Source organism: Corapipo altera, unplaced genomic scaffold, assembly GCF_003945725.1.
Source record: "Corapipo altera isolate COAL_440 unplaced genomic scaffold, ASM394572v1 23b, whole genome shotgun sequence".
NCBI classification, from domain to species: domain Eukaryota; kingdom Metazoa; phylum Chordata; class Aves; order Passeriformes; family Pipridae; genus Corapipo; species Corapipo altera.
The window spans coordinates 15,841,708-15,865,052 of record NW_020884885.1 but is presented as its reverse complement, the minus strand read 5'-3'; the positions used below and the strand labels follow the sequence as shown (position 1 = coordinate 15,865,052).

General features: G+C 47.1%; 2 protein-coding genes across 6 annotated transcripts in view; both read right to left on the bottom strand.

Moving 5' to 3' along the window:
• Positions 1-15,430, bottom strand: part of CD151 (CD151 molecule (Raph blood group)) — a 34,789-nt gene extending 19,359 nt beyond the window's left edge. The window contains exons 1-2 of one of the 3 annotated variants that reach the window (XM_027642255.1): positions 15,359-15,430; positions 658-777 (exon numbers count right to left, since the gene is read on the bottom strand). The gene's annotated coding sequence lies outside the window, so the exon portion shown is untranslated. Of the gene's footprint in view, positions 1-657; positions 778-7,996; positions 8,110-14,875; positions 14,983-15,358 lie in introns of those variants that run through there. The other 2 variants (XM_027642254.1, XM_027642256.1) reach the window with 2 other exon arrangements.
• A 4,797-nt stretch (positions 15,431-20,227) lies between these two features.
• The window catches only part of CRACR2B (calcium release activated channel regulator 2B), a 36,989-nt gene continuing 33,871 nt past the window's right edge, over positions 20,228-23,345 (bottom strand). The window contains exons 16-18 of one of the 3 annotated variants that reach the window (XM_027642452.1): positions 22,218-22,325; positions 21,440-21,516; positions 20,233-20,428 (exon numbers count right to left, since the gene is read on the bottom strand). In XM_027642452.1, the coding sequence (XP_027498253.1) occupies positions 20,344-20,428; positions 21,440-21,516; positions 22,218-22,325 (270 nt within the window). In that variant the 3' untranslated portion in view covers positions 20,233-20,343. Of the gene's footprint in view, positions 20,429-21,439; positions 21,517-22,217; positions 22,326-23,345 lie in introns of all 3 variants that reach the window. The other 2 variants (XM_027642454.1, XM_027642453.1) reach the window with 2 other exon arrangements.

The window sequence follows — 23,345 nt, the reverse complement described above, 5'->3', positions numbered from 1 at the left end:
TAGCAAGAAAATTGGTATCCAACACATCAGTGACATCTATTTCACAAATAACTCGTATGCCAGAAGTTAGAGAACTTCTAACCTCCTTGCCCGTGCACACAAGAAAGACTGGCTGCAGGAAATCCCACTGCACCTATGCTGCTACAAAAGTAGCACCCCAAGGGGTGCAGCCCCCCACCAGTACAGCCCCCTAATGCACCCACTGGGTATGCTGCTGGCCTGGAGGGAAATGTTCCACTGAAGCCTGTCTGAGCTGGGCTGACAACTCTGGCAGGCATTAGCAATGTAGTTGTCCTCCCCTTGGTATGTGCAGTGCAGGTGTGGGCCAATAACTTTAATCTTCAGCAAACTGACCGAAGATCTCATTCTCCAGCAAGGTTAAAGTCCAGCCTTTGAAAGCATGAGCTCTCTTAAGTTCCCTCTCTGTAAGATGAAAACATTACCATTGCTACTTTACTTAACCCTCTGAACATCCTCAGAAAGGGCCTCTGGCAGCGTATCAACTCACCAGCTCAGAAAGCAGCTACATGTCATTTAAGCGAAGCCTTCCCAGGGCAGGAATTCTAAAGTCTGCAGGTGAAGAGCTCAAATTTATGCCATGTGGCATTATTCACCCTAAAGTGAGAGCCCTCATAGATCAACAGTTTTGACACTGACCTTTTACCACCAAAGCAGTTTACAGCACCAGTGCAAATGTTCAGTTCTCTCCAAGTGCTTTCTTCCACCTCCTCTCTTCTTGCTGGCTCTGGTCTGCTGTGGATTCAGGAAAGCAGAAAGCTGGAGAAGAAAATAAGAGAGATGCAGAGAATCATGAACTATGTCAAAGATTATTCAGGGAATCAATATTTGATTATATGCTTTGCCATCAAGTCCTTTAAATAGAGACCACGTGATTTCAGAATACACCTTGTGAATGCATTTGATTAAACTGCAAAGCATGCACTGGATAACAGCAAAGAGCCAGACTGCAACAGTGGAGAATATGAAAATCTTCTGCTGGTAGAAAGCTGTCAGAACAGGTTTATATCTACTGCTGCATCCTGTCAAGGCTGTGTACACACAATGACAGCTCATTTAGTGCAAAAGGCCTGAACGCAACTCCATGAGAAAACTTAGGAAGATGACCCTTCTGTGCAGTGTAAAGCCCTAGCTGGTGTTAGTGCCTTGAAGTGATCACTGCTCCTAGCCCTCCCATGGGAACTGCCCAGGAAGAGAAAAGTGGGGGGCAGATGGTACCAGAGCTCATTGTATACATCCATCCCCTGCTCCAAGGGCCTACAGGCCCTAAAATATAGAGCACAAGGCATAGCAGGGTCCCTGCAAAGCAAAAATGTGGTAGGAAATCAGTCTTCTTCAGCCTCTATCCCTGCCCAAGTACAGTCAAGACACAGTTCCCAAGCATCGTGGCAGGCTCTGCTGGAAACAGCTATCCTGAGTTCATCTATCACTGCCATTCATCCTAGAGCAAGGCCTCACCCTCACAGCGTCAGTGCAGAGCGTCTCCTCCAGATAAACAAGAAGCCGCAGTCTGAACAGGAGTTATTTCTCTACAACCTTACTACACTTGTCATAGAATCATGGACAGCTCGCTGTGCCACTTTCCCAGCAGACACCGGGGTGGTTGAAGTCCTGCAGCAGGACAGGAGCCTGCGAGTGTGATGCCTCCTGTGGCTGGAGGAAGAAGGCCCCACCAACAGGCTCCCCTCCATCGGGTGGCCGGTAGTGAACACCAACCACAAGGTCTCCTTTGTTGCCTCTGTCTCTAGTTCTTCCCCACAGGCTTTCGACCTGCTCACAGCTATTCCTCAGAGCCAGCTCTTCACACTCTGTCCATTTCTTGGGGTACAGGGCAACCTGCTGCCTCTCCTTCCTCACAGCCTGCAGCCATCAATAGTCATACTCCAGTCATGGGATTCATCCCGCCAAGTTTCAGTAATGGCAAGTAGCTGGTAGCTTTCTAGCAGCACAGTGGCTTCCACCTCCTCCTGTTTGTTGCCCATGCTGAGTGCATTGGAGCAGACACACTTTACCTGGGCTGTTGAACATGTCACCTTTTCAGAGGAACACACCTTAATTCCTTTGAGGTCTTTCACTGGTGTTTCCCTGTTGGCTCCTATTACCTCAGGAGCCCCTGGCTCCTCTCTCTAAGACTTCAAGTGTGCTCCAGTGTACCCAGCACATTGCAAACCAACAGGCTGAGGGCCCTTGCTAGCATTCCATCCCTCTAACCTTGGTGTGTCATCCCATGGCTTGTCATTTCTGTGGAGGCAGCTAGGCTGCATAAGGCTGCTGTACTGGAAAATGGCCTCTAGTATGCTCTCTTTCCTCTGCTTTTCTAAGATAGAGGGTCCCAAACCTTCTGCAGTTGTTTGTAGTGCCCCAACCTCATCCATCTCACCTTCATCCTATAGCAGGCAGGCTCCCTGCAATCTGTTTCCACTGGCACTGCAGGTAGCAATATGATGAGGGGAAGAGAATAGCAATTATTCCTCCCTAGCCTATCTTTTTGGATACTGAATTAATGATCCTTTGATCTACACCCTGACACTAACTAACTTCACAGCCTAAGGCTTAAGCTCTTATCTACTGCCCATACTGAGATATGGAAGCAGTAATACTTCTTGACTTGCCTGAGTGGGATAATGGAGTTTTTGAAAACCACCTGGGAAGAGAAAGTAGGTACTTTTTATTAACAGATCAAATTTAATAATTCATAACCATTTTAACTTCCTATTATGTTCAAGGAGGGGTTCCTGCAGGCCTTCACCTAGCACAGTATGGGCTACACACCTTCATTTATAATCAGCTTGGATTACCCCTGCTGATTTTCCCCATGAAAAATGACACCAATAAGAGACCGAAACCTGTTGATTCACATTATAAAAAAGCTTCTAGACCACAAAAACATCTCTTGAGAGAAACTGTGAAAATCTCAGCACTTGAGCCATTGAGAAGCATGCCAAACAAAGTTTCTGGAATCATTAACTAAAGATCAGACAAGGGAACTTTCCAAGGAACTGGGGAGAAGAGGGAAAGCACAGGCAGCACAGTCACCTGCAAGGCAAGCAATAGCTCTGAAGCATCCTCCCGAGGCTGAGCACAAACTCTCCTCGTGAGGCCCTTGTGCCATACCATTTATCCATCTGCTTCATACTGCTCCCACACTCCTGGCCTTCCACAAGGATGCAGAGCTAATCACTTTGCTTCCTCTCTCAGCATGTTGGAACGTGCTGCAAAGTCAATGTACTTGTGCCTCTAGGGCTGGAGAGAATGCAAAACACAAGTCAGACATCCAGTGAGGTAAAGCTCCTTCTAAGGAATTGTCATTTAAGCTTGTGGGGGCAGACACACAGAATTGGGATTTTGGTCAAAACCCCTCCTCTCTGACATCTTGACCTCTTGACTGGGAGAGCACTTTTCTGAAGAACTGAGAGAGGATGAGTCCCCATGTTGGGAGTTTTGGAGGATCTCATCTCAACACTCTCTCGATCTAGGCAACATCTCCACACATACATCACAGTCCTGCTGTCACCCCTCGGGATCCTTGCCAAATCCCTCCTTTCTTCTACTGTGGATCAAGCTGCTGTGTTTTGAATAGACCCCTCAAGAGAGATGTAGAGACCCTTAACTCCTACTAAGTTTGATGAGAGCCAGGTATCCAGAGAGGAACTGCATGCCTAATGCACCTGCAAAGAGCTGCCTGCTCTTTGAGTCGAGAGCTATCTCTCAGGATAAGAGCACTCAGCCCCTCCACTCATATTTTCAAGACTATTTATTCCCCAGGGGAGGGGCTTACTGAAGCATAAATAACAATAAGCGTAAATTTCAAATTCAACAAGGATTTACATGTTCAGCACCACCCACATACCTGTGAATTAAGTGTTTTATGAGGGGGTTATCCAAACCTGGGTGAGGCAATGCCTGGCTTCGAGATCCTTGAGGATAAAAGGGACCTTGGCATAAAACCAATTTTACAACCGTTAAGGAAAAAAAGGCATGAGAGAGAAAGACAAGAGTGATCAAGTGTGCCTGGGACTGCATGTGTCTGTACTCAAGCACCACTGCACTACAAAGCAAACAAAAAACCCTTCATAGGCCTTTCTGGTCCTGATAAAACCTGCAGCCAGCCACATCCTGAGAGCAGAAAGCCCATGTTTTCTGCTCCCAGAAGTGGGTAAGCAGGGAAGCAAACAGACCCTCCAAGCACCCAGTCCTCAGGAGGAGCTGGAAGGCAGGCCAGAGACCAGCACACACTGCGCGACCAAGGGGAACTCCTTCTGCGTCAAACAACATCCTCTTGTATTTCATAAGGCCTCCTTTATCCTGAAGGATCCCAAAGCACTTTATGCTATTTATACACAGGAACCACTTCACTAGTCATTGAACTGAGGAGAGGAACAATAACCGTCTCTTTTCTCTCACTCGAAACACCAGAAATCAGAGCCTGGCTGTGTTTGCAGAGAGCTCATAGCAATGAGAGTTTGACACAACAAGGAGCAGTAGTTCAGATAGGTCAGGGTTAGCCAACAGACAAGACAAACTCTTCACTGCAGCCTGCTATTGGTATTTTAAATTCTATTTTCCCAACTCTGCTCATGGGCGTTGTGGAGTTCTCTTTGTTTGGTTTTTTTCCCTTTTTTTTTTCTTTTTTAAGCAGGGCTTTGTCTGTGCTGGAGAACTTACCAGTACCATTAAACCACATTTCTAAACAAAACAGTTTGTGCAGAATCAGCTTTCTGCCTGATCCCTTCCTATTCATTATCTTTCTATTCATCACATTCATTTCCAGCTCAGCTCTCAGGAGTGAAGCCACTGGGTCCTCAGTGTTTTCAGGGAGTGCTCACAAAACCTCCCTTCCCTGTAGCTATGCCAGTACTAGGACCAAGTCAACAAGCACTAAAAGTCCTGGGAGGATAAAAATCCTCCCAGCCTCCGAAAAGCCTATTCAGGCAACTCTGTACATGAACTCAAAGCACTCTGCAAATAATGCAGCAATGATAACAATTTTTTCACTCTCTACAAAGACCTGGGATTTTACACAGTGGTTTGAACTAAGGGCAAAGACTAACCAAAGAACACGTGCTGCATTTTAGCTAGTGCACAGTCACTCAAAATTTGGCTTCATTGTCATCGCATTTTTGTTTCCTACAAATCATCTGCCAAGCTGTTCTGTCCTCTGGAAGACCAATGCAGAACACAAAGCTGTAAGATGCAAAGTTTTCAAGCTACTTGTTAGCACTGCCTTGCCTATGCCTGAGACATCTGACCACAGAAAGCACAAAGCAAGAGGTGCATAAAAACCCACACCAGCTTTAGCTTATGTACAAAACTTGTTTTGCTTTGAGTAGGCTGTTCCCCTTCTCACTTTCTGTGGTACAAATGAGCAAAGCAAAAGTCTCTGGAATCATCCCACAGATCTCTCCCAGGCTTGCCTCAATTTCAGCTCTGCAAAGAGCATATATTAAAAGTAGCTGACAAGGAATTTGACAGTGGAAACTAAGGTTAATGTTCTTACTGCTTCAGATACGTTGATGATTAGCTCGGGACTGGCATCAGCTATGCCAGAGAAAACCTCTGAGCATGTCAGCAATGGAGCAGGTACCTGCAGTCCCAGGAAAGGGGCAATGCACTTTGCAGTGCCCTAGCACACTGACAGAAAAGTGTCATCAGCCACATCATGCAGCCACAGAAGAGGGCAACAGCAGCTCTCACCTCATCATGGCAGCTGGAGATATCGGTGACACCTTCAGAAGCCTCCCTTCCTACCAAGGACAGCCTACTCATGTGGGAACACTCTCACACCTGGAAATGCCCACTTCACTAACAGCAGCACCAGGAATGGCCAAGAAGTCTCTTCTGACCATCAGTCCTTATATAGATCTCCCCAGTATCCTCGTCTCAGGAAGTGTTTTCAAGCGATCACTGAACGCTTTGAGGAGCTATATTCCTCTCCACAGCTAAAAACACTTTATTAGAGTGAGATCAAATATCAAGCACAGTCACAGACAAATTAAATGACATTTTACTTCCAAGAGCTGTAAGTCCAAGTTCATAGGAGCTGTCTCTCTCCTGTTGCTATAGGAGCAGTGCTGGAAACAACGCTCCTTCCACGCTGCATAAGGCTGCCTTGAAAAGGACCGTTCTTCCAGTAAAATTAAACAACTCCCAGCCAAAAATAAAACATTCCTCCCCTTCCGCCTTGCTCTTGTGTAGCACGTTTTAATAACTCCACCAAACCATTTATGCAGCTTTTTTTGGACCAGCCTGCAAACTTGACAGGGAGGCACCAGCAAGTGAATAAACAACCGGGAGGCAAGGGCTGCCCTCAAGGCAATTGCTTGCTGGCCCTTCATCCCTCCTGGGGGCAGGAGAAAAGATAAAAAAAGTCCCTCAACCCAGAGGACACACCAATAAGCTCTGCAGAAATCCCCCAGCCCCAAGTCATCAACTACTTCCCTGAAACACCTCACTCCACCGGTTCCATGCAGAGGCCCAGGAGCTGGGCTTGCTCGGGTCCTCTCTGCTCCTTCAAACAAACACACAAAGGGCAGCTCTCCGTGAAGGGTACAGAGCAACAGCCAGTACAGAAACTTTGGCAAGTCTGTCTCAGTGTATGTCCTGGTTTTGGCTGGGAGAGAGTCCGTTTTCTTCTTAGTAGCTGGTGCAGTGCTGTGGTTTGGATTCAGTATGACAACAATGTTGATAACAAACCCGTGTTTTGGTTGTTGCTAAGTAGTGCTTACTCCAGATCAAGGACTGTTCAGTTTCCCACGCTCTGCCAGTGAGGAGGTGCACAAGAAGGGAGGAAGCATGGCCAGGACAGCTGATCCAAACAGGCCAAAGGGATGTTTCATACCACAGAACATCAGGCTCCATAGGGAAACTGAGGGGAGTTGGCCTGGAGCTGCTGATAACTGCTGGGGGATGGGCTGGGCATCAGTCAGCAAGGGCTGAGAAATTGCACTGTGCATCACTTGTTTCTCTTGGGGTTTATTTCTCACTCATTTTTTTATTGCTACTGTTATTATTGTTATATTTTACTTTATTTCAATTGATAACTGTTCCTATCTCAACCTATAAGTTTTATTTATATTTTTTTGACTGATTGTCCTCCCCATCCCACCACGGTAGGGGGATGAGGGAGGAGTGACTGGCTGCATGGTACGCAGTTGCTGGCTGGGGTTAAACCACAGCAGTGTATCATCCACTGCATTTAGAGTTGTCAGGAAAAAGAAACTCCAAAAGGGTTCCTCTAACAGATGCCAGCACAAACTAGCTGGACTTCCAACAAAGGAGGAAAATCCTGCAGGAGATTTCTCCACCAACCTACCTTCATGTTACCTTAGCACTCTATGAGCAAGTTTCAATAAAGGAAAGCCCAACTTAAGTTTGAAACTTAATCCTCCCCACACCCACCCCTTGGAGGTCAATTTTCAAGTCTCATCTGATCTGTTATTTTAAAGGTTAAAATTTTAAAGGCTAAAAGTAGTCCACTCTACATTCTATTATAGTACATTTTACCCTGGATTACCCATCAAATACCAGGAAGATTCAAGAAGGCTTCAGGAGATGGGAGAAACCACATACTTTGTTCCCTCAGGAGTCTCTCAAAATGTAGCTGGCACATACCCAGCATTCAGATTACTTCTTTGAGCTCAGCAGAAAGAAGCAGAGCATTTTGCTCTGCATGTAAGAGGAGCGTGGCAAACATCTGGTACTGGGCAGACTTATTATCCATTTTTCAATTCATCCAATGCCATTAGTGAGCAGGAGGGGAAAAGCAATCCACAGCATGGCTCGCTTGTAGGTTATTTAAGACACTCAGTAAGTCCTTAAATATTAAAAGCAAAACATACCCAAGAGAAAATCCAGGAACAACACAAGTCAGAAGTTTCTAAAGAAACTGAGTAACTACCTTCAGTACTAAATGCTCACTGCGAAAGTGAGGCCCCTCTAGGATGTAAAGGGACAGAGGAACCCAGAAAACAAAACTCACCTCTTACTTTTGAAGAATTTAGATTAAAATTCATGCTGGAAGTAACCACGTCAATTCTGGCACTGAAAATAATCCTCCTTTGATTGATCTCAGATGACAGAGTGTTCCAGCACCGACTGCTCAGAGACACCTCTCACTGCAGGGGTAGGTGGGCACACAGCAGCAGCATCGGACTCGGTAACCACTACCCTGTGCCCAGACTCAGGGAAACAAAAAAGGCTATTTGGTCAGGCTGATGAAGGCAGAGCAGACCAGAGCTAACCACACAGGGTTATCAACGTAAAAATCTGTGAGGACACTGCTGATCCACAGCAGTTATGCCCTTCGTACACAGAGAAACCAATTTCCCACTTACACACTACTAAATATACTGTTGATAAGAATTACATAACTACAGTGATTTAATTTGGATACTTTCACTGCTCTCATCTAAGTTGGCTTCCCGCCCCCTCCTTTTTTCCCTAAAAACTTTTTTCCCCCAAGAAGGTTTTCTTCCACATGCAGACAGATGTAACCCAGGTAAAGCTTGTGACACCAACAAAAGCAGAGGTTTCCCTTTGCAACTGTCTGCTTTTCCCTCTCCCTTCTTGCAGCACACCTGTGAGCCCGGATCCACACTTCCCCAGTGCCTGAGGGCGAACAGCCCAGTGACATCAGCAACCAGGATTTTGTCCTGGTGTAAGCATGTGGTTTAAATTCCCTTTTTTTTCCCCTGTCTCAGGACACACTGCACACACCGATGGGAAGCCCTGGGGAGAGCACAATGGACAGAGCAGGCCTTTGTTAAGCTCTCCAGAGCCCATCTCTGACACTGAGCACAGCCTCATTCCCCATGAGTGAACACAGGAGCTCAGCAGGAGGAAAAAAACCAGACAACTGACACTCAAAGATGCAGAAATCAGCCTGACAGTTCTTCCTCCCCAAATACAGAAAGAGGTCCTCCCAATAACAGGAAAGCTGTCCTCCCAAAAACCCTCCAAGTGGACAAAGTACATTGGAGACCACATCAAATCTCTCACCTCTGGCAGACCTCTTGCCTAAGCCAAGTCTCTCAGCGAAGATGAAAGGAGGCCACTCCATATAGCAAGAGGGACCTGCAACTAACCACAGCTCAACTCCTCAGCAAGGTGTACTTCCACAAAGGACTCAACTCATCCCTTCTGTGCTACAACAGCCAAACCCAGAAGAACAAAGCTTTCCCGAACACACATTCCTTGCACACAGCACTTGACACACAGCCCCAAGACCCCTTCCTGCTCCAGCACTGGCTGCTCCAAGGCAGTGCTTGCCACATGTGTCCGTGTGCCTGGCTTCTGTGCTCACCGTACACCGCTGTGATGGCACACACAGCTCCCCACCACCTCCCAGGAGCTCTGCATGGAGCTCACAGTGACCATGGAGGAAAACAGAAAAATCATCTCTGTTTCCAGAGCAATGTGGGGGTGAGATATGGGATATGAATTTCTCCCTTCTGGATTCCACCAAAGCTATTAAGAGATACTGACATTCACAGGCCATGACTCACGCCTGCCTCGTCAGGCACTACAGAAGTCCCGCTCACTGGCTGGCATGCCAGAAATGTCAGCATGGCTGGCATCTGCCAGCTGGCTCTGTTAGATATATAAATTAGACCGAAACCATCCTTCCCCTGTATTTTCTTTACTGTTGCAGCACGATGGTCACTGAGGATCAGAACACTCCCTGAAAACATAACCATGCAGGCACTACAGCTCCTACTCTGGCAGGTAACAGGTCAGCGACACACTTCAGACAAAACAGAAACCTCTCCTCCAGTAATTCCTACCTCAAACCACTCTTGGTCCCAGTTTTAACTGGATCTCGTTAGTGAAGGAGTCAAAGAATATGTTGTTCATACTCCAGCTATGTTGGTAAGTCATACACTGGAATTTAAAGAGCTGCCAAGGACTTTTTTCAATAGTGCAAAACAGTAATTATCTGCTTAAACCTTCTCCTGTCAACTTCTTCCCCATAGGAGCAGAAGTATTCCAGGGTGAGGTACCAGACACATTTTCACCTTGCCCATTTGTACTGTGCAGCAGATCTTTCTCCCACAGCATCTCCAAAAGGTGTTTCCTTCTCTCAACCTGTCCCTCTCCTACAGTAGCAAAGACATCTGTGAAACGTGCTGCAGATTTCAGCACAACTCCACAGCTTCTTAGGAATGTACAACTTCCGTGCTGCAGCTACAGGGACAAATTTCACCAAACCACAGGCACTTTGCCTTACAACTCCTTCCACTGCCCCAGATCCCCACTGCTGTTTCCTTTCCTATAAAAGTAAAAAGAACGTGGGTTGAACAAGTGAACTTTGCTCCTTTTGCATTCAGCTCTGGTACCAGCCACAGATAAGAAACAATGGTCAATGCCAAACATTTTATGTCACCTACTTCTGCCTCGGTTTTTCTTTCATCAGCCTCATTACCACCACCAGGAACAACCTGTAGGTCTGAGCTACATCCTCTCTTGCAACTCCCACATCTCATTTCCACCTCTCAAGAGGCTGTGCCACACCCCACATCCTCCACGCTCCCTCTCTTGGATGCACTCACCTCAGCAGGCAGGAAAGGTGACTCCTCAGCAGCCTACACGGATGCAGCGTTAATCATGAGCGAGTTGCACAGTGTGTATTTGGTTGGCTGCACCCTGTGGACAGTGCCTGTGGGTCAGCATCCAAATGAATTTAAACAGCTGCCAAGGACACTTCATTAACCACCTCAGAACATAATTCCTGATATCCTCCCTTATCCCACTAAGCCAGTATCCTGCCTCCAATAGTGTCCAACGCTGCTGGCATCAAAACTATGCATGAAATACACACACAAATACATATGTATCAATAACTGCATGAAAAGCCCAGCTGACACGTCATGGCCTCTATTCATGCTTGCATCCTTCTACACAGCCAGATACAGTTTTAGTCCCGCTGTTGACCTTACTGCACTCCTGCCCAAAATGCACCCATGGAGCTGCACAGCACTTTTCCGGCTCAGACTGGACAGTCATAACCACCCAACCAGCACAAGGAACTTAGGTTAGAAACACAGACCAAGCTGGTCATACCCAAATGCCCAGGCCACAAAACACACCTCTTACTCTGCCATGCAATGCCAGGAGTGCAAAATAGTCATCACCCTCCTGCTCATTTTGCTGGAGTTGTATTACTGTCAGCATCCACAACACAGGACTAATAGGATTGCCTGAATTCATTCCCCGGGATCCCAGGCTGTTGAGATCACAAGCAGAGGAGTCTGGCAGGCAGGACAGAGAGGAGCACGGACGAGAGAGATGCCCATCAGCAGTGCTGCTATTACAGTGCAGATCCTTGCCAAGAGGGCCTGGCAGCCAACAGTTTTTGAGCTGTGGGGAGAGATGGAATGAGATGCTCTCCACAGAACTGATCAAACACCTCATCTCCACTCTGCAGGTCTGTCATTCCTCATTTCTCCCTCCACATCTTGGCTTCAGACATGGGGTGGCAGGGAAAAGCATGTTTTTTAGAGACTGGGAAGATGGTCACCATCCTGGGGGAAAGCTCTATCAAAATGCACATGCGAAAAAGAATGGGGAAATGGGGCGATTTTACAGTGACACTGTTCATTTTATTTCGGCTTTGCTGTGGCAAAAGAAAAAATCACATTCAGGGTCTGAAAGACAGGATGAGCGGGTGAGACAGAAGCAGACTTGGTCTTCACCTGTACAATCCTGAAGGTTTTTAAACAACCAGGGAGGCTTAGGTTTCCATTCCTTGCAGAACAGAAGGAAGCCTCCTTCCTTGAGGGAAGCTGAGATGAGCTGTCATTTCCAGGAGTGCCCCTCCCTCAGGCTTTCCAGGACCTCAGCTGTCAGGGCATAAACTCAGTGAGAGCTAGAAATAATCCAGTGTCAAACCCAGAGCAGAGAGTAGAGTAGAGGAGTAGGAGAACATCCTCTCAGGAGGTTTCAAGAGCAAGACTGATGATGCCACTGGGTATAGTAATGGTAGACTGGGACAGGAGAAAGCAAAGCTACCTCTTTTTGCTTATCAGAGTCACTTATTTTTTTTCTTTCTTAGCTTTTGTTTTAAACAGAGAAACAGTATGATTGCTTTATAAATGACCACATCAACTGGAAACACCAGACAGGACAGTCTGCCACATACAGGTACAGTTGGTGATAGAGATGTTAAAGGTACAAATACTCGTAAATACGTATTTTCCTTCTATGCATAAGAAGTAGCTCAATGCGCTCCTTAGAGCAGAATCCAAACTATGCAGAAGCAACAAGTGAGTTTACCTGTGGGATGATCTGGCTAGAAGAGACACAGCTCACCAGTCAACGTCTTCAGGGCTGTTTCAAGAGCAAGGGAGTTGTTGCCTTCTATGTATGTGCAATGGAAACAGCCAGAGTTGTGATACAACTTTTATTAGCTGGGAATAATATAATACGCCTGCTACAAGCTTCCTAAGGGTAAAGAGAGCACTTCATCAGCCACTCCCACCTAGCATTTTTCCTTGACAAGGGAATACAAGCAGCTTTCTTCCACCCCCTTGTTGAAGAATCTCTCATACCCAAAGACACAAACTTCTGGAGGCTGCACTGAAAGGAGCCTTTGCACATCCAGCATTTTGGCAGTGTGTGCCCTACTGTATTTGAAGAAAAGCCTCAGAACCCTGCCCACTTCCAAACTGACATAAGACTTCCCTCTGCAGAAGGGGGATGGGAAACTAAAGCTTTGCAGAAAAATCTTCTTGGGTTGGTATTCCCTGCTTACTCAGAAGATTGAATACTTTTGTATCAAATCCAAGAGGAGAACCACAACGCCAACAGGACTGTAGTAGCTCCCATTACTCTGCACTCTGCTCTCTGCACTAAGAACGATCCGCCTTTAACATACCTGCTTTGAGGCAGGTGAAAGAAAGCTTGACTGTTAAACTCTCACAAAATGTACCACAGGACAGACTAACCACGTTAGACTCCAGAGTAAAACGAGGTGTCACACATGGGACATTGTTTCAAGCACTCAGAAAAGGTGTGTTCTTATTGTTTCCTGGAGCCAAAATAGTGCAGGGATCACCAGGACTCCTTATACCAGGCAACTGGGGAAGTCATTCTCCTCCACTGCAGAAAGACTCCACTGAGAAGGTAAGCCATTATTTTAAAAAAGCCACAGGCCAATGAATATGTGCAACAGTTTGGAATGAAACGTGCTTTTTACAGAAATACAGCATAAGGACAGAAGGACGTACAGATCAGGAACCCAAAGACATCATCAGCAAACTATAGAGCAAGGATGTGATCCGAGGAGAGTTATACAGAGGAGCTCAAAAGCTGACACCTCCAGCTCACAACTCAAGCATTCAGCAAGGGCATCTGACTCAAATAACTGGCACATAACAGCAGCTGTAGCAAACCAGAGCCCAGGCCCACCTGTGCAAGCCAGCATTATGCCTTCAACAGGGACCTGTCACCAGATGCCTCACAGAAAACATAAGTGATGCTGCCCCAGCTTCCAACAATCCAGTTCCTCGTTGCCCAGCTCATAACAATCTGCAGACTAGGAATTCCCTGTCCTAGGCACACAAACAGCTTCAGAGAGTATAAATGCACTAAAACTTTCGCATCAACTTTTCTAGTTTCTGTGAGCTCAGCAACAGCTCAGCAGAGAGAGGCACTCTGCTCCCTCCATCACAGGCAGTCCTCTTTGGCAGCAGCGAGAGTCACCCAGGAAGACTGGGATGGACCTCTGACTGGTGACACGATAAGAGACTCTTCAGCCTCAACAGTACCAGGCAGCAGACATCCATCCCAGCAAAAGCTTCCCTAAGAATGTTGGCAATGGCCTCCTAGGTGGCAAAGGAAACACGTTTTGGTAAAAGGGACTTATTTCAAAACTGTTTCAACAAAATGGCCACTACTGGGCCATCTCTGATGAGTTATGTTAATCAACCCTTGTTCTAGAAGGCACTATGTGAACTCTCAAAGCAAGCCAGGAAGAGCTGTAGGGGGACAAAGGAAGTGAAGCAGTGTCATTTAAGGGATGCTACAGAGTAACTTGAAATAAAGATATGTCATTGCTAAAATTCAACAGGATACTGCAACATGTTGATTACAAAAGCGCTCAGGCAAAGTCAGATTTTTTTTTTAAATTTACATCAGTTTCTGTTCCTTATGAGATGACATGGGGCAAAGGCTACTGGGAAAGACTCCTCATGGAAAGCAATACTGCAGTACATCATCAGCCATCAACACCTGCTCCCCCTGATCCAGCTTCCAGAGAATGAAGGAAACAGAACATCGCCTGGACCGTGTGGTAAACAAGGGCTCTCTCTCTCTCTCCTCCGCCTCCAAGGGTCCTGCAAGCCCAGCATAAAGGCCAAGTCTTTAATTGTACAACAGGGAGACTTAAGTGAACAAAAGACAGAGGGGGATAATAATGGTTTCACAAGATTATGGCAACATTCAGAACACCTTTACTAATGCACCGGCTATGCAAAGCTTCTGACACCACCTGCAACAGGTTAAAACAGTTTTCTAAGGAAAAAAAAAAAACCCAACACAAAACCAAAACAACAAAAAGCATGCAAGGGTGAAGCCCCTGCGAAGCTGTGCAATGGCACGGGGCGCTGGAGGGGAGGCACAGCAGCGCTGCGATAGAGCCGGGCTCGGGTGACCGCGGCCAGGTGCCCAAGGGGCCCGGGGTGCCGGGAGGGCGTGCCGGGGCCCCGCTGCCGCACAGGGGCCCAAGGGCACCGCTTTGTCCCCGCTGCCCCGGCACCGCCGCCCCCAGCCCCTTCTCCAGCCCCGCTCCCCCGAGGCCGCCGCGCCCCCCGCCTCCCCTCCCTGCCGCCGGTGCCGCCATTTCGGGGGCGCCCCGCCTCACCCTCCGCAGCCGCTCCGCGCCGCCGCACGCCCCGACCTGCCGCGCTGCCTCGGAGGGAGGGAAGGCACCCCCTGAGGAGGGCGGGAGGGAGGCGCGGCCGGCCCAGCCCACCCTAGCCCGGGCCACCTCCCCCCAGTCTCCCCGGCACTCTCTCCGGGCCCGGCCCCGATTCGTCCCGGGGCCGCTGCTGCCCGGGGGAGCAGCGGCCCGAGCGCGGCGGTGCCACCGCGGCCCCAGCAGCGCTGGAGGCGGCGCTGGGCTCCCGGGCCTCACGCTGCCATCTCCATTGCCGCAGGCAACGTGTTACAGCGAACTCCAACTGAAGCGGCTTTTTTTTTTTTTTTTTTTTTTTTTTTTTAAGGCGTCAAACTTGGTTGTTAAAGAGTTTTCCATGAAACACCCTGTAAATCAAGATCAAGCCCTGACTGGCACATTGCCTCATCCTTCCATTACCTCACTTTTAGCCGCAGCCCACATACCTACCTCTGTGCAGAGCAGCCCTGAGCTGGGAGAAAGGCCCTTGCCTGCTCCCCTCCATGACTGAGTAGCCTCACATGGTTTTTCAGGGAATGGGGTGAAGGGAGGAGATCTGGTCAGGGAGAGAGGAGGTATGGGCAGGGAGCGAGGGAAAAGGCCAGTTTAGGATCTCCTGGGTGCTTGCCCCGAATGTGACATTTAACCTCTCCATGTGCCCAACTCAAAAATCACATCATCCTTCCCAAGGAGTAAACTCACTCCTCTCTTCCTCAGGTGATGGGAATACTGCCTAAGCTTTGCCTTGGAGCTGCTGGAGGGCCAAGTGATCAAGTAGAGCCCTGGGGGACCAGGTCATGCTTACACACTGGTAGGTTTTTTGCAGGGAGTGTGTGGCAGAGCCTGGAAGCCACAAACTCTTAGAAGCCCCTACCCTAGGCCCCAGCCCTCCTTGGAGGAGCCTCAGGTACCCTGCTCCACTGGGCTGCTACCTTCTTGCCATGTCCAGGGATTTCATGCACAAACAGGAGAAAACATAACCCCCTGCCCCAGCAGATTTGGGTCAGCAAACCAGCACGACCAGGCACAAGTGTTGCCTGCACAGAAATCATGTGCTTGGGAGAGCCTGTGGCTAAAGGCGAGATACACCACAGGACCCCCCACCTCCCAGTTCTCAGCTTACTGCTGGAGTAATAGGTATTTACTGGAGATACCTGTTTGCCTCGAAAAGACTAATTTTACCTGGTCAGGTGTCCTGTGGACTAGTAATTTCAGAAGAAGCACACAGCTACACTTGTGTTTGCAGAACAGGGCCTTACCAAACCACATGGCTTGATACATATATAAAACATGCCTTGCAGGCTGGAGAGTCCGGAGACGGATTATTGTAGCCACACCAACAGAAATTTCTGTGTGACTCATAAACAGCCAGATAAGTAATGAGCATCTGCTAACAAAGCTGTGAATTGCAGGACTATGGGTCTATTGGAATTGAGTGGGAGATTCCCAAACAGAGCTTTAAAGGTGTATAGCATGGGCTGTGAGATATGTTAACACTTGGAGATTAAGTACTTGGTCTCTCTCTATATATATATATAAATACACACACTAAGCAATTAACAAGTAAAAAGAGCATGAAAAGAAACAAACAGAAGAAGGTGACATGACAGGCTGCATGATCCCCGTTGCCAGAACTCATTAAATGTGAATAAATGAAAACTGACCCTTGGAGTTCACACTGCTGGAATAAAGAAGGTAGAGGAAAACAACATCTCAAACCTTTGCAATTCCCACATTTGTCCTATGGGAAAGCTTTAAACTTAACACCGTGGCTTAATGCTCCCTTTTCAGCCCTGTTTTGGCTTTTCAAAGAGATGCTGTCAGGCTAATCCTCTTACACTTACCCTTAGCATATTAACATGAAAGAGACAAGTGAAACCCAAAGCAGAGTGAGGTCCCTTTGCCAGCATGCAGAGATTGGTGGCACCATGGCTGCTTATCAGAGTAGCTGCTGGGGTTTTTTTTTGCTTTTGCCCCTAAATCTGATTGTATACACAGCTGCACTGTTGCCTGTGCCAGGATAAGGCTTCCTGGGCTATAAAAAGAGTACTTTCTTGTGATAGGATTCCAAAATACCTTACAGGGTATGTGCAAAATGTCACTTGTTCCCTAAGAGACTGCAGCCAATATGGTGAAGGAATAAGGCCCTGGGCAGTCTTATTTTGCATCCTCACTCATCTCGTGCCACCTCAGGATGTCTCCATTATTTGCTTTTTATTTCTGCTGCAGTTTCCAGCAGTCACTTGCAGAGGGTGACTGCTCCTGGTCTTCTATTTAGAGGCAGGAGAGATTCTGACACAACAGGAGGATGTAGTAAAATTAAGAATTTTGTGGAAATTCTGCTCTAGTTTGGGTCTGATATCAGACAGATTTAAAAACTGATAACATGCACCTTCAGACTGTGTCTGGGTCTTCCAACAGGAATTATTGTGCTGAGAGACAAAAAAGACAACAAAAGACCTTCCAGTAATAAACCCCACCCTGGTGCTTACTGTTGTCCAAGCACAACCCGCTCAAACTCTGTGCCATTTTGTCATGCTTGAAACAAAAATCCACCTTTTCCTGCTAAAAAAAAAAAGATGAAGTTACAATGAACTACTTGTGTTATCAATTTACAGCAGGGGAAATGAGTAATAATTTGTTTGGTCAAAACTGCAGAGTGATTAATTCTGTAATGCACGAACATCCAGCTGGAGCCCTACCAAGGCACAACGATTAAAAGCAACCAAGTTCATAATTCGAGTGAAAAGGATGCATGGGACATTAATAAAATAAAGGTTTAGCTCTACAAATATAGGTAACAAGGTGAGAACGTGCCCTCTCTGAAAGCACTACACACCCAGACATTGGGGAAGCATCTCCCCTTTTTCTCCTCTGTGCTCTGCCTTCCCTGATCAGCTGGACTCTGGCTGCTTGAAAGAGGTAAAAAAAGACTGGAGATTAATTTCTCCTCTGCTACCTACAAGACATGGGTTCTTGATCGACTCTCTCCCTACTTATAAGACCCTCTGTGTACCATCATGGGGGACAGGCAACATCCTGAGCAGTGAGAAGTCACTACAATCATTGAAGATGGGAGGCTGAATCTCTTGCAGCATCTGAAAAAAATCTCTCAACGCAATGGTTTGTAAGACAGGATTTCTTTATTGTCTGTACTGTTTGCACACTAAGAAAACATGCTTAAGGTTGTACATCAAAAGAACCTGGTAGTTCTTGCCATTGCAATATGACAGCACTGATCAAGGTACTACACAGACTGCTTGTATTTGTGTGTCAGCTGTAATTTCATGCCTTTGTCTTTGATGTGCTCTGTACAGAGTGCAGGAGGTGCAGTTTCAGAACATTAGCTACTGCTCTCTTCCTTCTGCAGCAGCTTCCCAAATCCTGCTGCTGCAGGTAAGTAACTGTTAGCATTACGGATGTGCCACGACCGAAGACACCAATTCTTGGCCAGCCACTCCATGTTAACTGGCACCTGGAGCTCCCCTAAGGCAGATGGTGGGTTCGACCTGTTCAACAGGTGATAATGCCTGTGCTCCTTCACACCCACACTGGTTAGAAAGTCACATCTGTGTCCAGATTAGAGCTGTTTTCTGAAAAACAGAGATGATTTCCCTTCCCACACATTGTTTCTTGCAAACACAAGGAGTCCCAGTGGCAGCACTGCTGGTGTTACTCTAGGCTCCACACTAGCTACCCTGGTTCTGGACCTTTTCTGGCTTTCTGCTTCCTAGTCTCTGGAAGGCATTACTGCAGTTAAACACAATGTGAGCCACAGCCAGCCAACACTAAGGACTGAGCAGGAGCTTATTACTTTTGGGTATTCGTTTTACTCAGAAATCCTGCTCTTGCAGAGAAAAACTTCCTTTCCTATCTAGAGTAAAGGGCACCAGGAGGAACCATGGAAATTCTTTGTAACACTGGAGGCCTGTAAGTGACTCAGAGCACTTTTCCTGCATGGGATATTCCCAAAGAAATTTGTGCAATAAATAGACATTCAGAGTAACCACCTTATCCCAAGGGAGGAAAGACAGTGGACAAATACAGGCCTTCCCATGCTGCAAGGTTGGGGGGACTGCTTCAAGGCTGCAGGAACACATCTTGTGCCTAAAATGTCAGTTGCATAAACAGGCTCAAAGATGAAAGGGAACTGGGCATTACCAAAAAGCTCACTTAGTCCTATAAGGCTTTAAGAGCAACTGAGCTACAAAGCAGAAAGCATCACACCCCAGAGCACACCAGGTGCTCCGTGCCCAGGCACAGCTGCAGCTCTGCCAACAGGCACATGGCTGGGGCCAGTTTCTACCTCAGCCCTCCCCTCCCCTCACTCTGCTTTGCCCCACTCCTCAGCAACAAGAAGGCCCCTTCCCAATGGAAACAGGTTCAGTCCAGCTCTTTCTCAGGCCCTTCACCAGGAAAGTGAGGTTGTTGCACAAGGTCACTGCAAGAGAAAAAGCTGCATTTGACACAAGCAGCTGCCTTGTGCTTCCAAGCCCAGGTACATTTGAAAGCACTGCGGGAAAGGCAGTTCCAAGTTGCCGGATATTCTTCAGGAAAAGATAGGAGAATGGGAGGAAACAGGCAGCGTTCAACCATAAAACAGGCTATATATGGCTCCCCTAGTTTGTACAGCACAGCTCTGGCAATGGGTTATGAATCAGCAACACATGTCAGCACCTGTGAGTCCCAGGGCAACTGCTCTGTGTTCAGTAAACAGTAGGAGAGGGACAGTGACAAGGTCCATTAGGGTACCAATGAGATGAAAGCCACTGGAGTGACTCATTCTATCAGTTCATACCATATTCACACATGGAATCAGTTGACTACAATATTGACAAGTCCAACTTAATTTTGGAGTAAATACAGGGCCTTATCCAGATCTTGCAGGAAGTGGTAGAAGCGTTCTCACTTACCACAGCAGGATCTCAACTGGGCCCTACTGTCACAGAGCCAAGAGGAGATGCTGTTCTCTGAGATGGATGGATGGATCACTACTTAAAGAAACTTAAATTTGGGCTAGCTCTATCTCTTACACTAAAATTCTACTTAAGACAGCAACCATTGTGTCCTCCACTCTCTGCTGCTAGGCCAGTTCTTTACCAGAGAGAAAAGGAATAAGACCATCCCTTTACAGGGAAGCAAACTCTCCAGACAGAAGGCCCACTTTGTCCAATTAGCCAAGACCAGCCAAATTTCCCCAAAGAAGCAGAGGCCTCCAGAGACCAGGGCTGCATGCAGAGTTGGGAAATGGAACAGTGCAGATAATATGCACATTTTGGCCTGATTTAGTGCCTCAAAATTCACAGACTGGGAAAAGCTTCAGCTTCCCCAAATCTCTGAAGAGCTGATACCATCAGATTCAGCTTGCTTGAAAGGAACCCCCAGCTTCATGATACAGTGCTGGCACATGCCTCTTGCTGACACACTGATGTGCCTTATGTGCAGCACCCTTTCCTCCTGCCGATATCTTCCAGCTGCAGGGCATTCTCCCTCTGCCTGTCTTCTTGTGCTGTCAGCAACCTGGAAAGAGCAGCACAGACCAAGAGCACAACCTGGTTACTGAGCTCTTCCTGCCAAGGCATTTGCCTCTGCCCTTTGCTCCCCACCAGCCATTTAGGATTGTAAGAAATGACTGGCCAAGAGACTGGACTTCTCTGGAAGTTGGGCTAGATAAACCAACACACACAGAAAATAAGCATGAATTTCCAGGGAACAGGGAAAGAAACTGGTCACATACAAGAGGGGACCGCATGGCTTAGTAGTCAGAGCACCAGGTGTGAGTGGTCTGTGCCTTATTCCCAAGCTCCCACACTGACGTCAGACTCTTGGGCTGTTTGCTTCACCTGTCTGGGCCATCTTGGGCAGCAGCATGGTAATAAAGCATGCTGAAGGCATGTGCTATGGGAGACACAATTTACCTAGCTGATAAGTAAATCATCCCAGTTAATGAACAATTAGATCCTGCTGTGGATTTAACAGAGATGATGTGCAGGAGGAGGTGAAGGGATAAAAGAAGACAAAAGGATAATTTCCTTGCAAGATTTCAAATACTTTTTTTCCAAAAACTACCTTTTTTTAAAAAAACTAAAAATCTTAGAGCAAACTTCTTTCAGCCTAACAAAGTGTCTTATCTCCCTTTAAAACTATTGCCACCAAAATAGCACGGTCAGTACAATGCTTAATAAGATAGGGAAGAAAAAACCCTTAGAGCTGCATGCAGACTTCCAAAACACCAACTTAAAATCTATGATAGTACACAAGGTTTTTGTGGTGAAATATTCAAATAAAACTCCCAATCTTGCAACAGCCAGCTCTGCCAGATGAAATTTTGTGTGTGAAAGTGTCCAGTCTACAACTGGTGCTCTCCAGGCACAGAAGACAATGACTTGGAGTCAGGAAGTCAGGTGGTTTTTGTGATATGGCAGAAAGTCAGTCTCTGACACGCCCCTCTTCTTGCCCATTCCCCAGGAGAGCCCACACCAGTCACCTATAGTGGGGAAAATATCCCAGGGTGACTTTCTGTTCACTGACCTGGCCATGTGCAGCATGGGCTCCATGATGTTATAGCCAGTCATCGCACTGCACTCATAGAAGACAGCCTTGTATTCCTGCCAGAGAGCACAGCAAGCACCCATGTTGGCTGCCACCTTTCCACCACCATTCATTCACATCCTTGGGAGCTAGTCCACCCCCACCACCAGGAACTCTTCCAAGATCATTTGGGGCCAGGAGAGTGGCTGTTATCACCCCCTTAGCAGCCCAGAAAAAGGAGATGCTTTTCCAGCATTGGGGGCCCAGACAGAGCATCCAAAAGGGAGCATTGGAGAAGTTGTTCGGGAAGAGAATACATCTGCTCAGGGTACTTTAATTCCCTTACCTTTGTGTTGCAGAGTTCAGAAGATAGGGAACACCTTTGAAACCACTTTCAGCCTCCCCCCACCCAGGGGTCAAAGTCCCGGCAAGCATGCAGACAAGGGATTGAGGGAAAAGGCAGGATGATGTTACAGTAAGGAGTCCTCAGATGGAAAAACAGCCATGCAAGTTTCCCTCAGAAAGACTATAAGGAGGCATTAAGCCTCAAGAGAAATAAATGAGCCTGCCTCAAGGGCCATTGCGTGCCACATCTCATCCTGCCTGGTACCAGAGGGACCTTGGTACATGTTTACATTGGAGAAACATGGGGTGGGGGAGAGAGGCAAGGTACCATACTGGAAAATGGCTCCAAGAAGGGCTTTCTGCCAGCCAGGCTGCCCTGCTGACAGCTGGAGGGAGGCTGCAGAGCAGGTCAAGCAGCAGAGCAGAGTCACACCTTTGCCAGCCTTTCCCCCTCCACCTTGGGCACATTCCGTGTCTCTCTCTGCACAGCATCCATTTTATTTCCAAGCAGAAAGACCACAGCTCCATCCTCGATACCTTCCTGCAAAGGAAACAGAGTAAAGCACCCTGGAAATTCAGCTGAAGGAGGGAAGTAACTCAGAGCAGATCCTTCCAGCTCATGCAAACAAGACCTTCAGCAGCACGATTGGGCCCTTTAGCTCAATAAAGGGCCATTCCTTCAGTAGCCCCAGGGATTTATGGAAGAAAGCTTAAGCTACTGGAATGTATTCCAAATCTTTCTCATGTTCAGCTGGGATGCTGAGAGAGGGGAGACAGGACATAAGTTCCTCTCAGGGAAATAACAAGCCTAAGGAAAAGCAGCTTGCCCCATAGGCTGCTGGGAATTTGAGATCAGGCAGAGCTTCTTAATAAGTTCAATAATTTTTGTGTGTATGTGTGGTACTATTCCTCTGATGTCCTAAACTCAGTGATCCCTTGCTAAAAATTCACTGGCCAAGCAAGCTAAGCAACTTTTAACTCCTGTACACTGTCTCTGTAGGGACTGTTTATTCTGGGAACCCCTTACCTCTGGTAAAACTCCCTCAGGTTCCACTGGCTCACTAGAACATTGCCAGAGTAAGAATAGGGCTCAAAGTTATTTCCAAACTTGAGTGCCCTGGATGACATAATACAGTACCTGAAGAGCTTCAAAACAAGATAAATACACAGATGGGCAGAGGAAAAGAAGAGAGATATTAAAAGTTACATATTTTGCCTGTTTTGATTTTCTCTGTGCTCAGTTTAACCTTCCTGAAAGAAGCCTGATTTTCAGAGGCTGGTTTAGTTTTGAAAATCTTAACCTTTGATCTTTTAGAGTCCAAAGAAATAGCTGAGTGGTTGTTTGTTTGTTTTTCCCAACAGGCCTGTGGAAGTTAATAATATAAGAAACCTCCATCCTATGCTTATTCATTTCACAAGGATCTTGTTTTATTTTGAGACTCGGCATAATCACGACAAAACCACCCTTCACAATTCCCATTCAACATCTTGATCATCTACACCCAACTTATTTAAAACATATAGATGGGTATTTTTGTCTCCCCAAGGAGATACAAGCCAC